The sequence below is a fragment of the Perna viridis genome, chromosome 9 (genome assembly GCF_037379345.1).
Source record: "Perna viridis isolate PV_CMFRI_1.1 ecotype Kerala chromosome 9, ASM3737934v1, whole genome shotgun sequence".
Lineage (NCBI taxonomy): Eukaryota > Metazoa > Mollusca > Bivalvia > Mytilida > Mytilidae > Perna > Perna viridis.
Window position 1 is genome coordinate 34602121 of NC_142453.1, and position 18762 is coordinate 34620882.

The 18762-nt window shown below is 31.9% G+C and overlaps 1 protein-coding gene across 2 annotated transcripts in view; it reads left to right on the top strand.

Moving 5' to 3' along the window:
* Positions 1-18762, top strand: part of LOC148607952 (uncharacterized) — a 54065-nt gene that overhangs the window by 7034 nt on the left and 28269 nt on the right. For both annotated transcript variants that reach the window (XM_088544481.1, XM_088544482.1), the window contains 23 exons: positions 713-767; positions 1371-1437; positions 2226-2310; positions 2929-3212; positions 3589-3643; positions 4310-4453; positions 5592-5824; positions 6064-6194; positions 6638-6816; positions 7352-7497; positions 8280-8612; positions 9361-9500; positions 10311-10381; positions 10820-10989; positions 11557-11720; positions 12861-13032; positions 13363-13976; positions 14302-14561; positions 15329-15532; positions 16307-16513; positions 17836-17975; positions 18285-18459; positions 18689-18759. In XM_088544481.1, the coding sequence (XP_088400607.1) occupies positions 713-767; positions 1371-1437; positions 2226-2310; positions 2929-3212; positions 3589-3643; positions 4310-4453; positions 5592-5824; positions 6064-6194; positions 6638-6816; positions 7352-7497; positions 8280-8612; positions 9361-9500; positions 10311-10381; positions 10820-10989; positions 11557-11720; positions 12861-13032; positions 13363-13976; positions 14302-14561; positions 15329-15532; positions 16307-16513; positions 17836-17975; positions 18285-18459; positions 18689-18759 (4100 nt within the window). The remainder of the gene's footprint in view (positions 1-712; positions 768-1370; positions 1438-2225; positions 2311-2928; positions 3213-3588; positions 3644-4309; positions 4454-5591; positions 5825-6063; positions 6195-6637; positions 6817-7351; positions 7498-8279; positions 8613-9360; positions 9501-10310; positions 10382-10819; positions 10990-11556; positions 11721-12860; positions 13033-13362; positions 13977-14301; positions 14562-15328; positions 15533-16306; positions 16514-17835; positions 17976-18284; positions 18460-18688; positions 18760-18762) is intronic.

An 18762-nucleotide genomic window follows, 5' to 3' on the forward strand; every position in this document is an offset into this window, starting at 1 on the left:
TATTAGTCCCTGGTTTAATGACAACAAATAATTTATTTGTTATATGTTAGAAATAAATATTTTTAACTGTTTACATTGTTAAAATAAAAAACAATATGAAGACATTATCTGAGTCCAACTCTCAATATCAAATGGCTGTCCCCTAAGATAACATCATAAATTACAGGGTACATTTGTGCATGTATATATTCAAAATAGGAAAAGGAATAGATATGGAGAAATGCAACAAATGCACCATCGCATAACTTTTAGAAAAAAATATTAAATGCTTATGCTATGTGCCTTTTACTTGACAGATGCATTGAGGTATAATGCTATTTCTGCATCTTTTTGTTGTGTTTTGAGATCTTATGCCTTTTTCACTGGATGTAAATGAAGATCTACTGCCAAGACAATACTAGCGCCACCATGAAAGAATCGGTGACGCTCTGATCTTTCCTGTGAACAAAAAAATTGACTACTTTTCTACCTCCACCAAACACGGCGCTCTGACGGATTGTGTTACAGATACTTGTGCTTTTGACACCCAGATTTGACAGTTGCATTGCAAAAGAGATGCATGTAACTGATATTGTATTTGAAAATTTGTTGTTTTCTTTCCATATTTGCAACTGCAATACAGTTTTCTTACGATCTACATGTACATATGTATATAGATTGTGTCACAGTCAGTAATGAGTATTATGACATTTAAACGTGGTTTTTATTCCAGAATTTCCTGGTATATCTGCTATTGGCAAGACAACTGTACATTTGACTCTCAAAAGGTAATTTTCAATATTTTTATATGACTGCAAATAAAATGTATGGTTGTATGATTTAAATTCACATGTTTAAACTAGTAGAAGTCTTGATATACATGTACACTTTGTATTTGAGACAAAGGATGCCTCTTCTCACGATGTATCTCTCAATTCCGTGATATTACAATTGAAAACAAACATAGTGTTGACTTTTCAATTGGTTTTCATGTATTTTAAATTCACACACATTAGAAGTTTTGGTTTACACACACAATTATACTACTAAGGAGCATTCATTTAAAAAACACATTTTATAGAAGCTGTTGTAGTGCGTTTGTTACTGTGCATTGAGAAGTTCTTAACTTGTACCAATGGTGAATATTTTGTGTGTGTTTGCTGAGCATTCAGTGTTTGTCTAGCTATTGTGCAAGCAAGCAGTGTATAAGATATCTTATTATACATTGTACATGAACAAGATATCACAAAATATGTTTAATGGCAAAAAAAAATATGCAATACATTTGTACATGTATGTTATATGGTCATAAATGCAGGCCTTAGGTACATGTAGAACTACTAATAATTTCTATCCGTACATTTGAAGTACATATTTTGACCCTTCTTTAGAAAAGTTGCTGACACTCATTCATCAATAGAAGATACCTTAATTAGAGATACAATTGTTGTCCAGAAGGTAGGATTAACATATATTTATTTGGTAACATTAGATTTCATGCAATATTTAAAAATACGGTCATGTCAGAGGCACTGGTCCAAGGTCCAGACCCTCAGTTTATGATGCAGGACCTTTGAAATATCGTTAACCTACGTCATGGACTGACTATATCCTGTGTATGTATATTTATTGTTATTAATGAGGACCTTTCATTAAGGGTGCAAAATAATTCTAGAATCTTTCACTCTTAAAAGTAAATTTGAACCCCTGCATGATGTCCATCATGTGAATTTGATAGACTATAAGTCTATAGTTAATTATGAATTTGTTGGTAAATAGCAAATAGGAAGATTTTAAAAAAATATATATATATATGCACATACAAATTAAAAAAGTTTAAAATTTAATTCATAATTTGCATGAGGTAAGAAATTTTTGATAGCGGTCTTAAAAACATCAGCATGTTATGTTTTGCTACGTACATGTGTGATTTTCCTTCCTGTCATCGAGGACTTCATGGAACTGTAACTCGTTATGTACATATCTGTGATTGATTCTTCTAGTACTGGTTCCTTTTCATGTACTGTAAATTCATATCTGATTATGTGCTTTAACTATGATGAACTTGTCATTTTAAAATCAGTATAGATTGCGAGTTTTTATTGTTGCAATTTTAAGTCAATTACATTTTTTGCAGTAATGAAAATATCATTTAAATTTAAAGTATGAACACCAGCCCAAAATGACAGAAAAACCATTAGTCACCAGCTGATGCCATTGTGTTGTACTCTTTTATTGTATTCCAGAAACCACCAGAGAAAAAGACATTAGTAGACAGCGGTGATAAAATCAACTCCCTGATTAAGTGTGTCCTTAGCCATGAAAATAAATGTATGTTTGCTAATGATATGAAAGATTGGTAAAGTTCTTAACTGAAGCTTACATTTCATCCATCTATCAGTCAACCAACCAGTCAATAGTTTGCAGTTCAGTTCTATGTCTTATGAACTATGCATGCTATATGCTAATCTAATTAATTGATGAACCAATCATGAAATAGATGCATTGTGGAGTGTACTAATTCTGTATTTATATTAGACCACATCATGTTAATGTATAGATTCAAATCCCAATCCCCACATCTTGAAAGCCCCTCTCCAAGTTTTTTATTTTTTATTTCTTTTGGCAGTTCAAATTTCCATATTTTTCTTCATGTCTACATACACTAAATACACTACTTTTATGCAATGACGATTGACTTCCAGTCACAATAACATTAGAAATCGTGACAAAATCTTGGCATATTTCAGTATGATTTTCAGGATTAGTTGTATGTTTTTGGAATCAAAGGAGTTAAGCTTGGGTATGGCATGAATCTAACAATGCATATTACAGTGTACAATTCCAGAAATACTATGATTTTTTTCAGATTTTACAGTACCCAAAGAATGAAAAATAAAATCCTCCTAACAACCCAATTTTTCATATATTGTTTTTTTTTTTTTTCAGATGCACCCAATCGAACAGTTTGTGTTGGCAACCTTACTAGGGCAGTGTTACGCCTGGAAAAAGAGGATTTCATAACATTTGCCAAAACAACTTTGAATAAAACCTGCAAGTCTTCAGAAACGGAATGCCTTGAGAAACGTTACCTTGTATTGGATGTCATTGCCCAAGCCAAGACAAATGCTTCCCAACAAATCATCGTAGACTATGTGTTATCTGTAAACACCAGCGAGGAGGAAGTCAGGAGAAGTCTTATCCATTGTATTGCCGTTAAACAACCTGTCAAGGTAACTAACCAGTTGTGACGGTTTGCTTGAGGTTCTGATCAGGCAGAATATTATATTTTAAGTTCCAAGATTTGGAATTGTTTTCTTTGTCTCTCAGTTTGCCTACATGTATGGTAAAAATTATGGTGTGTTGAAAAAATAAGGAAGGTTTAAATGTTCTATATTACTTTAAAACTGTATTGTCTATTGCATAGAAGTACTAGCTAATCAAAGTGTATTGCAACGTCATTAAAAACTTTTTGCAATCAACACTGATACTGCACAAGGATAACTCATTTATGCAATATGTAATGGTTTGATTGAAACCTTTTAATTTATTGTGTTTTTTTTTAAGTGTTTTAAAGTTAGCATTGTTGCAATAATGTTCATTTTTCAGGATTTGATAGAAGCTGTGGAACATTTGTGCTTTGGGAAAGATGACATTTTTCACGGTATATTATACTTTTGTTTATATTATACTAAAGAGTTGAAAATAGCAGAACTTTCCATGTCTCTTTTACTATAGGACTCCTTTTGCCTGTTTGAATTAGGCATCATTTTTCTCTGCCTTTTTAGGGAATTCCGCTATTTCAAATCTGGATTTTACCGTTACAATGCTTTTTTTTACTGTATATTTTTTTTCCAATTTTGCCATTCCGCGTTCTTTGTTGACCTTGTACAATCTTCCCTGTTGAATAAACACATTTCATGCAAATGTTGCCTTTAAGCACATAATCTCTTATCCATGTTCTTTTACACACTTGCACACAATTCATTTTAAATTGATACATACATTTATTTTGTATCTTGAAAGGGATAAGGCATAGGCTGTAAAGTATTTTATTTACAGTCTGATGCCAGCTTTCTGTTTATCAGAAATTTTAATTTTTTTCTAGCACCTGTATTATAATATTGAAAATTTGGTTCACAGCTTTACCTTGGTGAGTTGTTTATAGAGGTGGTGGATGTTTGAAACAACAACTCAACAACAGCTCAAGGAAACCCCTGATTATCTTATACTTTGAGCGGTGGGATTATTCTAATATACATGTAGTTGTGAGTTGTTTGTAAATTAAATGTATGGGGAAAAAATATCAAGTTTCTAAAAATAATTTCAGGAGGCAAAAATATGACAATGACGCAGAAAAGAGCCTGTCTGACCTTGGGAGCTCTGTCCAAACATTTGAAAGACCTAGGTGATGACAGTGAGGCTCAGAAAATTGTGGAAAAGTTTGAAAGATGGCTCGGTATACATAATGAAAGTATGTATTTAACAAAAAGATTTAAATCAAAATTGAAACCGTCACTATTTAAGTGCCCTAAATTATTGAAAGCACATGTTTGTTTATGATAAATAAAAAAAATATTTATTGAGTGTTTTAACAAAAAATACTGTTTCCCAATAGCCTTTTGTGTGAATGATTCATATTAATACATGTATACATGTACATGTAAGTAAGTCATTTAATAAAAAAGTCAGAAAATTCCTTTTGTGTGACTGTATTTTTTATATACCATATTTTGGTGCGTATAATGCACACATTTTTACATAGAAATGAGGAAATCATTTTCAGAGCACAGTGGTGCATATTATGCATCAATATAAAGAATTGGGCATGAAATAAGAGATTTTTGTACTAGAAATTGTGTAATGTAAACAAACTAACTGGAAGTGAAATGTTACAGAAAAAAGTTTATCGAATCATCAAATACATATTTAAGTATTGAGTTTTAAATGATATTTTCTTCAAGCCCTGTTCAAATGTCTTAATAACATGTTTCAGACAATGCTATTGCAATATTTTATACAATATTTCTTTCTTGAAAACACAGATTGAAATGAAACAACTAAAAATCAAAAAGTAACGAAGTCGTTTTTCCTTATTAAATGCTTTTACAGCTGAAAATAATTATTTTGAAACTTAATTTGATTGTTGCTAACGATTTTCTTTCTTAAAAGTTTGTTTATAACAAGAATTGTGCGATTTTTCCGTACTTTTAATAGGTTTTGTTTCATAAACCATTTTATACACTCTGTGCTTCGGAATTAAATTTATCCAATTTATGTAGCTACTGATCTTTACATGATATTTTAGTCTGAATATGAGTTTCTTTGCTTCATAATTTTGTAGGAAATACTGCATCAAGGTAAATAAATTGACAGATCAAGTGCAAAATATTGATCTTTTGTTAAACTAAATTCTGCTGCAATCTATATCTAAAAAACTTTTTTTCACAGGTTTTTACCTTCAAAATAGCATTGCATACAATACGTAAATTCATATTATACACACCAAAATAAGGTACATTTGTCATTTTGTATGAAATGTATTTGGAAAATTGATTTTCTTCAATAAAGAGCTTTTAAATAAACTTTTTTTATCCCATCTTTTTTTCAAGGTGAATTCAATTACATTGTCAAACCAAGAGAGAAAAGGTCAGTTGGAAGAGGAATAAGTTACCAAGACCGTGATCTTCATGTAGCTTTAAAGAGAACATTGTTACATTGTCTTGGGAATGCTGCACATCCCCGATCACTGAGACATATAACGTCATATCTAGAACTGAACAAGGCCAATGCAGAACTGAGGAGGACAGCTGCCCATGCTCTGAGGCATTTCACTTGTAATGAGGTATGTATAAAATGTTTGACAAGGCCAATGCTGAATTGAGGAGGACAGCTACCCATGCTCTGAGGCACTTCTCATGTAATGAGGTAAATGTAAACAACTAACTGGCTTTAATCATAACCATACTAAGCTGTATAGCCATTATTATAACTTACAGGTACAGATTACCAAGTGCATCAGATGTTCACCAAATACATTGTATAGCAAACATTTGACTATTATTATTTTGATTAATAATTCAGAGTGCAGCACATCTGTTGCGGTCCACACTTTTTGACTCAGAGGATGTTGTACGACATGGAGCCTACGAGATCTACATTGAACATCCTGAGAGTAAACAGCTGACGAGGGAGCAGGAAGAAGCTGTTTTGGAGTATGTTAATTGGCTAATAGATTAAGTTCCATTCAAGGGAAGACAGAATCATATATCAAGTAATCCCGTCCTTGGTAAAGGTCTTGTTCATTTGACTGAATGGACCCAGTTATGAGATTTTAATATGGGTGCAAGATTTTCTTTGGTCATATGGTATCACCCTGTCATCATTGTTAGCGTTGTTAGCTTCCATTTATGTACAATAACTTGAGTAAAATTTTTGATTAGCAGATAAGTTTGTTTAACAACTGGGCACTGATCAAGTTATTAAAACATTTAGTTGACATATGAAATCACATAAAAGCTTAAAAATGGAAATGCATTTTTTTTTAATGTTAATTATGAGGAAATACATGAACAATAGTATACCTCTGCTCTGGTTTAGACAGATTTTTGGAATTATTCAGGGTTTGATTTTAGACAAGTTTTATTGTATATTATAGACAAAGATATACCTATCCAGTGATAACCAGGGTAAGAAGAGCTTCATTTGCTGATATTCTTAAAGCTCTCAGTTTCCATCTGGGTATGCCTAAGTTTGAATGGGGAAAGACGATTGGAAGTAAAAAGCTTGGCGCCTCTTTTGGAATGAGGATGGAGAATTTTGTTGACCTCCAGTTAGGTAATCTTCAACATTTCTTGAAATTTAATTAGCAACTCCTAAAAATGCAATGAATAAACCCTACTGTATTTTACAACAATCTGTCATTTTCTTCTTAAAAAGGTAGATTTATCAACAACAAAACAAAACAAAACTTACATTTTCTCATACTTTTTGAAATGTTGAAAAGTAGTGTAAGCCTTAAATATTTTCATACATCAATCCTAAGTTTGGAACTTGCTCCATAGTTTTCTGATTTTTGTTCCCCACCTTTCTTGAATGTGGGCAAGTGTCAAATTTAGCTGTCAATCTGTCCTTCAGAAGTGAAGTTTCTGGAGATTTAAATGGAATTTATACATTTGAAGGATTTAAGGATATAAACATGACAAAGATGCTGCATGGTTTTTTTTTTAAATAAATGAATAAAATATCGAAGTCATATGCACTTATATAGAATCTTTGAGAATGAAAATGGTTTCCATGGAATAAAATCATTGAGTCATTAAAAATAATAAAACTGATAGAAGTAAAAGCTGTTACCTGTTTCTGATTTCAGAACCATTTAAGGGGAAGTTTGAACTAAAGGTAGACAACCTGGCCTATGCTGAAGTCAATGTTGGTCTAATTGGAAAGAACTTTGATATATTTCGAGTCTCACTGTGTTACAAGAAAAAGTTTGGATACAATCTTAATGTACTAAAGGTATATAATCTGACTTTTAATCGTAATTTTTTTTTATACACCAGTTCATTGGTGAAACACACAAATCTCAATTGGTAAAGCAGGAAGGATTTAAACTTATTTTAATTATTCATATCAAGTAAAATTCCTTGTTTTTAAACATTTTTGAAAACATATTAGATAGGGCATGCCATACCAACAAAATTATTGTTATGGCCCCAGCCGTACCTTCTGCTATGCCCCAACAGTGAACAATATTTGTCTAATTTTAAGTTATTTCAGATTAGACTTACAGTTTTTTTCCATGAATGTGACTCTTCAATAAATTGCTGGTATTCATGTTTTATACCCCACTCCTTAGATTATGGGTTATATTGCTATCATCTTGTTATTTATGATATAAATAGTATTGTTGTTATAGTAAATTAACTACACAAATGGAAGCAAAATGTGCATTAGTTAAATGTAAGTCAAGAATGTAATTTATTGATGTTTTACACAGATCATGTGATTACACTTGTAACTGGCAAAATTATTTCACATAATTTTAACTTGAATTTCACATGATTTTCACCTGAACTGAGGAAATAAACCATGTGACAGAGTTCACATGAAATTTGTGTGAATCGAGCCTTCACGTGAAGTTCACACGAGTTGTTCGCATGCTATTCATGTCAAATGAATTTCATATGAAAATCATGTGAATTTCATGTGAAGCTCGATTAACATGAATTGCATGTGAAAAGTATCTGCCTGTGTAGTTGAATAATCATGATTATGTTCTTTCTTTACTTAAATTTCAGGATTTTGGATTTGATGATATCCAGAATTTAGCCTCAGCTTTTGACAGACTGTACCATAAAATTATTGACCCTATTGTTGATGCAGTGAAAACAGTTCAAGAACTTATAGAAATGGTTAAAGAGGAAACATTTGTCAAAATCGTTGAAATTATCATTGACCTCTTTAAACACCTTCCTGAAATTATCCGGGAAATCTTTGAGAAAATTAAGGAAACATACAAGAAGCTAACAGACTTTGATGGTTTCCCGTTGATCAACAAATTCAAGAAACTTGTCAGCAGGATCACGACCTTCATATCTGATATAAAGTCAGATGTTATGGAGTTCTATCATGTAAGATTACAATGTTATAATGCAAAATTATGTAAATTTACTTTTCAGCACAGTACTCAGATCAATGCAAACAGTTACTGAAAATGTACTAATTTTCACTATTTTTTTGATGAACAGGAAAGTGCAAAAAATAGTTTCAGTGAATTTGATTTTTAAAGCTATAGAACACCAATAATTTTTTGGACTTTAAAATTGATATTTGCAAATATGTTAACAGTCAAAACAGAATCCATCAAAAGTAATACCTTTACAGTAATCTTAAGCATTGATAATGTTGGTATTTTTCAAAATTACCCTATCCTTATTTAATTGGGACAATTATTTAAATTGGGAAATTTGGGATAATGGTACAAAATCTTGAATTTGTAGTCAAAATCATTAATATTATAGTGGATAACAAGATAAACACAAGTCATAAACAATTAATCAGTGCAATTTTAAGCAGATACTTAAATTACAAACTGGGAATTAATTTATCTCATTTGGGATAATTTTGGAGCCATATTTTGAGCAAGTTGGTAAATTTTGATTTTTATTGAGTGTAAAAGAATGTCGATTTTTAACCACATAATCCATAAAGCAACTTAAGTACATTTTAGCAACAACAAAAACATTGTATTTATTTTTTAATTAAAAGCTACATTGCTACTTTGTTTAGTATAATTTTCGTTGTACTAAAACCTTGTATAGGTCATGTGACATTTATTTATGATACCATTCCTGAAACTATTTCACTTACAATATCTAGAGTATAGCTGATGCCATGACAGTGACCTTGCCATTTGTTGCCCATGAGATGGGAGAAGGATTCACTCTGATTAAGGATAGCTGGAAGTTCTGGGAACATCCCATGGAGTCCATTAAAGGCATGGAAATGGCACTGTTGAAGTAAGTTGTAAAAATCTTGAGTTGGATCATCAGTACACCCTTTCCTACATTGTGAACATTTTTTTCACATTTATTATTTTTTGAATTTTGAATGTGCAAACCTTATATCTTTTTGCCAATGCATTTCTCTTGATTAGAAGTCATGACTGATAAAATCCCATATAGTTAACAGGTCAGGTCTTGTAATGACTTGTTATCTGCTGTTCTTTGAATAGAAATCCTGTTTACGCCTTCAAAGATGTGTATTTTTACTCCAAAATGTCTTAATACCCATGAAAACAAAGATTAGGGAGTTATATTGGAATCAACCTCTCTGTGTGTCTGTTTGTTTGTTGTCTGCCCATTCACCTGACCACATTTGTTTTAGGGAATCTTCTAAACTCATCAACAAGTTTTATGTTTTATTGGAAGGTAAGGCATCATATGTAGATGTGCATGGAAAAAGCAAATGTGAATTCTCTACATTGAAAGGACACAATATTTATACAAATCTGCAATATGAATCAATATCACAACCTTCTTCCTCAGTTGCAAACAAGAAAAGGTCAACAGATTTATGATTACTGTCTTAATGCCAAGAATTGATATAATTCAACTTCAAGGTTTTATAAGCACAATAAATTTTTCTTAACATCTCAATGGATTTTGATGAAATTTTATAGCAAGGTGAGTATTGTATGTACATGTGCATCTATTCATATAGAGCATGTACATTTCAATTCATTGTACTTTCTCCAAACCTTATATTTTACATTCAACAGCAAACATAATTTTAATTTATATGTCAAAAAGATTTTGTGTTATTTTCAGATTCAAGGTTGCAGTTGGTACATTTATTGAAGCTAAAAATAGAATAATGGATGCATGCTTCTTTGCAAAAGGTAAAACTTACTGCTTCTGGCTTTATTGCATCAGGAAGTATTTACAGGGCATAACATGTGTTTTTACCTTTTAAGGTAATGACCAATTTTGTTAGTATTCAAAGGTGTGGATTAGTGAAATAGTATCTGCAAAAAGGAGAAAACTCAGACACATTTGACAACTTCTGCTAGTGTTTTTGTTAAATATCTGCATTTCGCATTGGACACCATTTGAAATTGTGGAACAGCATATTGAAAATACCAAGAACATGGTCATTTAAAAATTTAAATTAAGGAAGACAATTGTAGAATTTGATACTTAGATATAAAAAAGTCATTTGATCTTCCCCATGCAGCCTGACAAAATGACATATAGTAGAATATTGTAAAGCTGATTTTGACGATGGTCGGTTTGTGATTTGCTCTGTTAAATGTTAGTTTTATTATATTTTCATTTAGGGAGAACTCCATATTGGTTCCACCCTGGTGAGGAAATCCATGGAATATTTCATGATTTGAGTGAGATTATGAGAGCTACCTGGGAAGAGTTTAAAGACCTAGGCCACCACCCAGAATCTATTATACCAGAATCAACAACCGTGCAGATTACTGATGGTTTTAATGTCAGTGTAAGTATAACAATTCATCATTGATATTTTTTTGCAAAACACTGTGTTGGATGGAAAGAGTTTTTTTGTTAATCCTTTTTGGGGCATTATACGGTTCAAACCAAACAAGGTCAGGAGAATACAAAAAAAGAACATATTTCCTTAAAGAAATTAAAGATGATAAACCAATGTCCAAATTTTATGAATATAACAATAGAAACAACTTGCAACAGATAGTAACCAAAATGACAATATACAAAGAAAACTAGAATCTTGGATCACCTGACCAGCTCATCTGTCATTTCATCCCTCCAAATTTTGTCTCCATGATCTCAACACCCAATGGATTGATTGATTTCAAATTTGGTAAATGTTTATTTTGTTAATGATTTTATTTGCTATTTGATATCAGCTTCCTGTTTCATGGGTAGAGTAAACTATAGGACTTGGGTTATACCTAGTATATGAAACTTCATGTTATTTCTGTCTCAAAGTTAACTTCAGAACTGCCATTGTTTTATAAAGATCTACCTGTAAATCTGTTTACTTACCTTAAACATGTTTGATTTACTTGTCTCTTTCTTATAGGGAACACACAACTCTATCAAACATCTGATCCATGAAGCTGTAGATGTCCTCAAAGATAGACTGAATGGTACACTAAACATAGCAGCACCTTTTTGGAAGAAGATAACTCATCTTATGGACCTTTTCAAGAGAATCAAAAATGCATACACATTCTTACGTGATGTGTGAGTATAATTGACTCAAATTGGTCTTATTCAGTCTGCTAACCTTAGAATTCAAGGCATTATTGCCGAAATAGGTATTTGAATATATTTGCTTTAACTATATACTAGTAAAAATCTATCCTCTCGCAGAAGATAAAATAAAAACAATAACCAAAAAAAAAGGAAAGGAATTGTGTTCTGACACCTTGTTTATTTAGTCCAGTTGTCTGTATTATACATGTGAGTCCATGTATGCCATACAAGACAGTTTACAACAGACAGATGTCCCATTGGGAACTTCTATCACCATATCATTTTTTTTAGTAGGGAAACATACATTTCAGCCAACAATGAACCAAAAAGAATCATAATTTTTTTTTTTAAAAAAAGGAATGGGAATAACACATCTAACACTAAAATGGCTACAAAAATCAATTATATCAAACTTGTGTATTTTCCTTCCTCACAAATGTTATAAAAATATTTTATTATCATCAAAAGCTGGTTGAAATGAATTAGATAACTTTTTATGTACCCATCTTTTGCAGAAACTCTTAAACTTTAAAAAATAACTACAAATGCATGTAAATTGATTTGCAGATTTATAATAGGATGCTGTAAAGCTTTATTTGACAGACTTTTTCTTGTTTGCAAGATCTATAAATATTCTCCTTGAGTAATGAGTGGATTCAATTATTTCTTGCTCAAGATGGTAAAATAAAGTTTTTCAACGTGAGCTTTATGTCAATTATGGTTCTATGGTTAAAAAGAGAAAATAAAAAAAATCTATAGAAAAAAGCACGAAAAGTTTAGTTGCATTAAGTCCAAGTTTAAACTATCATTGAATCTTTACAGCAATTTAAAATCATGACTCAAGTTTTAATCACACAATCTGTTTGGACAGATTTATTTGTAAGTCTTGAAAGGAAATTGAAAGTTAAGAAAGAGACTACAGAAGAAATGACTGTATCATTTAACCTACCATTGTTGTGTACATTTAAGTAACAGTTTGTACAAAAATCAGACTGAAGGTGATTCATTCATTTCAAAAATCCACCAAACTCACTCTTATTTGTTGTTCAGAAAACATTTCTGATCACATAATCATTTGTTTTTCATTGAGTCATACTTTGTAGTTTTCTTTTTTCTATATTATTTCAGAATCCACAAGGGTAAATACTACATGCAGAAATTATTTGGATCTAAATTCCATCGTAAGTTTCCTAAAATACCAGCACCATGTGAGTCAGAGAGCTGTGGTTGTGGAGAATTCCCTCAAAAGGATGAGAAAGGAAGACTTGGTGTATATCTTAACTTCAAAAAAAATTACAAGGTATTTTTTTACACTGGTGCAAGGATCACTTTTTTTTTAATATAGGAATTTTGGCCATAGGGTCTAATTACTTTTTGTTCCTTACACTGCAATCAATTACTGGTCTGTACAAAAAATGTATTTATGAATTTTATCATTGGCTTTGGAATAATATTATAAGTAGGGAACATCCAAATTTTTTGTAACTTTTTCCAGGAAATTGAGGAAACTGATTTATAATTTTTTGCACGATGTATAAGTAGATGTCACTTTAGGTAATGTTTCATATGACCTTTCAAGTTAGGTGGGTTACATTTTTTGAGGTGGTGAGTGATTTTGGTGCATTTACAGAAAGTTGTGAATCCTTTCCATGGTACAGTCTACAGGAAGAGTGACACAGAGGTCCTTATCCGTCCAATCAGAGCTGATGTTCTCATGTATGAAATTGTTGTCAGTGGGTTTGACGTTGATCGGAGTCTTGATGAGGAAAACACTGGAGTTTTCAAAAGGGCTGGAAGACAAATGGGCATGGCAAAACATGCAGATTGTGAATCTGGAAATTTCCTGTTTGTTGCCATGAGAAAAAAGCCAAATAGTACAGAAAATACCGAGTCAAAGTCTGAGGATAGCTACTCCTACATAGATCCTGCTCCTTATTTAAAACGAAGGTTCCCTAAGCCTGGTCATCAATCAACATGTAATGGCTTCTCTTACTACTACATAGGTATGACAGCAGAGGAGGGTGATATGACAGGAGGTGCTGATGATGAGGAGGAAGATATCCACCGAAGTTCTAGTGATGACTCATCTAAAAGTCCATTTGGTCATAAACATGGACGGGTTGGTAGATCTGTTGCTGAGCAACAACCAGCACATCCAGCTTGGATGGAAAAATTCAAATCTAAATTCCACAATATGACGGGGAAATTTGATAAATATAAAAACATGCTGTCCAAAGCATACAGGTATGTTGAAAGTAAGAAATATTCAAAATAATTGTTAAACCATTATATTCTAACAAAATAATGCATGTGTAGGTCTATCATCTTATTGATATATATTTCATGTAGAGTGTTAGAGAAATGGACTTTTTTAAAAATCACTAGAGTTAATTTAGTCATTGCAATATTATTCATGGTCAGTTGTTTTGATATTTATATAACTGTGAGTTCCCATGGTTTCAATGAAATTGCTTTTTTTGTACATATGAAAAACATCTCTACTTAAACATTTTATACACATGTTATACTAGTGTTGCTGCTATGTAATTCTGTTTATTTTTTTCTCCAGATCCTTCCTCCCGTCCTTTGATGTGAATGACAAATCTCTTACTACCATCAATCATCTTCTAGAGGGTACTCCCCTTGTTCAGCAACTGAATGATATAGCTAAACAAGTGGCTAAGAAACTCCGGGAGGAGCCATTAGGCTATCCTGACGAAATGCCAGTTCATCAAATTAGACGTAGATTAAAGAAAGCTCACGAGTTTGATATCATTACGGGAGATCGACTGTCCATGATAGATACACTAATGGATAATGCTGTAGAAGGTAAAATCATAATTGATCAAAGGCATGAAGGTTATTTGGCAACAGAGATTTTGAATTTAGATGCATTTATATACAGTGTATTGTTTGTTTAACAAGAAACAACTAGTAAAAAGTGTTTTTGTTTGTAGAATTGATAAATAATTTCCAGAAATTCTTTAGACTTTCAGTGTTCAGTCATTAAGGTTTTTGAGCTCAGGCTTGTTGTCAGTAATTTATATGGCAAAGATTGATTTTTCAACCCCAGCACCTGAATTGTGACAGACTAATTATCCAAAAGTTTATTAGATTCATACAAACCTTCAAGGGACTTGAGCTAACCTAGATAAATTTATTTCAAAGTAATTTTTACTTTTATTCTGTTTTTTACTTGTCAAGATTTTACACAATTCCCTTTCATCACCACCTGACTATGGTCTATAGGGAGTTCTTAATGAAGAAATTATCACTGACATACAAATATTTTATAGATTCATATTTACAAAATTACCTGAAAAAAAATGAGTAAATATATTCTATTTTCATTCTCACATCATTCACCTACCACTCATTCATTATAATATATAAGTTTTTTGAACTGCAATGTATCTAAAGAACAGAAATTTTAACTGGAATAAAAATCAAGAAAGAAAGAAGAGAAATTGCTAAAATAAAAATTTTCCTGTGTAGTAAAATTATGATGGAAAAATAGCTTGTAAAGGAGCCCAATATTTTTTGAAGTTTTTCTTACCACGGCAAATTCTAAAGTCCTTATCATTTTGTTTCTGAAGAATGTTCCAGTTTTAATGAATCAATAGTACGAGGGTTTGGACATTACTGTGAGGCCCATGAGGATTGTTATGGTATAACATGTAGTATTGGCTTTAGAGAAGGTTTCCAAAGGCATGTTGTTAAAGTAGACCTCAGAATGGATACATGTAACCGTGTAATTCTGTTTACTGTTCACAATAAAACGGAAAAATATGCATTAACAGGTATGTGGATTTTGTATAACTTACATTTTTGTCTGAAGTCCATGCTTACTTAGGAGCTGATTTTTTTTAGGAAAAAAACTGCCTAGGTGGTATTGTTGGAGTGTGTTTGCCTTGAGTGTTGGAGATTATGTGTTTTGTTCCATGGCCTAGTCATACCAAATACTTGAATATGGGTAGTCACTTCTCCCCTGCGTAATATGCAACAACTAGTTGGCTTGGAGTCAGTATAATGTTTCTGAATTGGTGACAAACTTACCTGTAGGCTGATTCTTCTGTCAGCTACCACATAAAAAATCCTGCTTAATGTGTCAGACTAGTACACAGCAGGGGCTGTTTGGTCAACTGTTTTTTCATGTAGAAATGCATGAAATAATCTGCCATAGGAAGTTACCACAATCAATCAACATTTTGAAGAAGCGTTGCTACACACATTCATACATCCCTTGACAGTAATTTAAGGCATAAAACATGTAAGTTCTTTAATTGACTCCTGCTTACATTGCTGATTCAACAGTGAAGTATTATGATAAAATACTTTTAAGTGTGAAACACCCTATCTATTTCAACAAAATCCGATTCCAAATCTCAGAGGTGTACAATTACTTCCAGCCTACCACTAATAAAGGTTATGACTGTGAAAACACAGACCAATCATGTATTCAGTTTTTCAAGTACAGGTAGTTAATTTCTGTACAAGAAAGGAGATAAGAATCTGTTGAATATGGCATGTTAATCAGTTTGCTTACTCGTGTTCTTTAATTTGCCACTTTCCAGATCACAAAGACATAATGATATATGATGTATCTAAGATAGAGAACAAGGAGCTGGTATTTGACCTGGAAATAGAATCCTCAACGGAAACTTTCTTTGTGACCTTGTCAGGAGCATTGTGTGTATCAACACATTACTCTTGCTTTGAAGATGTTGGAATATTCTTGAAGCTGCCTCTTCAAAATAAAACTGATCTTAACTGTCATAAAGGTAAATAAGAAGTTTTAAGATGAAACCACAGTTCTAAATTACAGCACATAAAACAATAATGTTAAGGAGATATATTTGTCTTTCTTTGATTAAATAAACTTCCTGTGGACAATACACGAGGAGATTTAAACTTTGTATGATTCCTTAGGTAGTATATTTTAATCTATGTTTAATAGAAAGATTAAGACTCCTTCGCAGTCATTCAGTTTACTACTTCAGGAAATTCATTTACTCAAGAAAATACCAACTCTGTCACCTGAACATCATCACTGTATGCGCTATAATTTCTCTCATTCTAACTCTGTACGCCATATATCATACCAATTAGTGACCATATAATTATCTCACATGCATCTTGTGTTAATAATATTGACTGCATCATATGTCAACAGAATTAATGTAGTTTTTAAATTGATATAAAATATTACACAAGTGTCATTGTACATGGAAATGCTGGGCGTCTGCCTGTCCTTGTTTTATGCACTTTTTTGTTATGCTTTTACCAAATAAGTTTGCTTTTGGTATGTGGCCTTATTATGAGAGTTACAGATTAAGTTTTTCTTTGGTTATGGTTGAATGATTTTTATGGAAGTTATGGCCCTTGGACTTGGAAAATTTCGGTGAATTTACAGTTTTCCACACTTTATTTGTAATGCTTTCACCAATTGATTGTAAATTTTGTATGTAGTGTTTCTATGAGAAATTACAGATTAAGATTTACTTTGGTTATGGTTGAATGCTTTTCACAGAAGTTATGGCCCTTGGACTTAGAAAATTTCAGAGAATTTACTTTTTCTGCACTTTATATTGTAAAGCTTTTACCAATATTTTGATATTTATATTTTGTATGTAGTCTTACTATGAGAAGTTACAGATTAAGTTTTTCTTTGGTTATGGTTGATTGATTTTTATGGAAGTTATGGCCTTTGGACTTTAGGAAAATTTAAATGAATTTAAAGTTTTCCTCACTTTTTTTTTTTCGTTAGGGACATTGGAATGCTGTCCTTTTATTAAGGACATTGTTTAGAGAGGTCATCTGTTTATAAAGGGTATGGTTTTGAGATGTCATCTGTTTATTAAGGGTATGGTTTAGACATGTTATCTGTTATTCAAGGATATGGTTTAGAGAGTTATATGTTTATTAAGGGTATGGTTTAGAGAGGTTATCTGTTTATTAAGGGTATGATTTAGATGTGTTATCTGTTTATTAAGGGTATGGTTAGATATGTTATCTGCTTATTAAGGGTATGGTTTAGACAGGTTATTTGTTATATTGAGGTTCAGTTTAGAAAGCTTTCACTGTACACGTTATGATATTGTAGGTCTTCCTGTCGACCCATATCTTGATCGTGTTAATGGAATGAATTTACCAGATCTGATAGAAGAGGTTTCTGAGTTTGGTCTAGATATGACTCATGCATTAATGATAGTCAATGAAATAAGGAATGCTACTTTGTATGCTGTAAGTATTGTTAGCTGTTTTATATAAATGAAAACTTATAAATGGTTTGTTTGATCTTGATGATTACATTGAATAGTTTCTGTTAAATGAAAAAAGTAGAATCTTCCTTGAGTGATCAAGTTGCATGTTTCACAGATTAAAACAGAAAATTTAAAGTTTGTATCTATAGGCAATGTTTTATAATCTCTTTTTTAGCAATATAAAATAAAAAAAACATATTTAACTGTTGGTTGCTGTATTTTTATAGATGACTGACTGTCTTATTGGCAATCATACCACATCTCCTATTTTACATATTTTGTTCTGTAGCTGATGACAATGGAGAAGAATGAACCTATGGATGGTAATGAATTCCCAGGGAAGGAAGATTTCTGTTTTGAGTCTGGCGTGATTCCCCTTGGTAATCTGGAACTAGAAATTATCAATCCTCCAATTCCTGGAATGGTCTTCCTCTTTATGGTCGGCCCTATACCACTACATCTGTGTAAGTTATGGAAGAATGTTAATACTATCACATTCTCTGTGTATATCATTAAAATATGCAGATTTAATTGGGTAATATCCTTTACATGTGATGTTTCATGAGTTGATGTTACACATCTTCAATCTATTTTAATGAATTTTTTATGCAACTTCTATTGGTGAATGCCACCAAGGTTATTATAGAAGTTCCATTAATTTGTAGCAGATATTGATCATCATGTACTTTTCAGCATTTGGAGCCAATGCCAGGATGGGAGTTGACTTGGAACTTGGAATGTGTATAATGAGTATGAAGGCCAAGGTA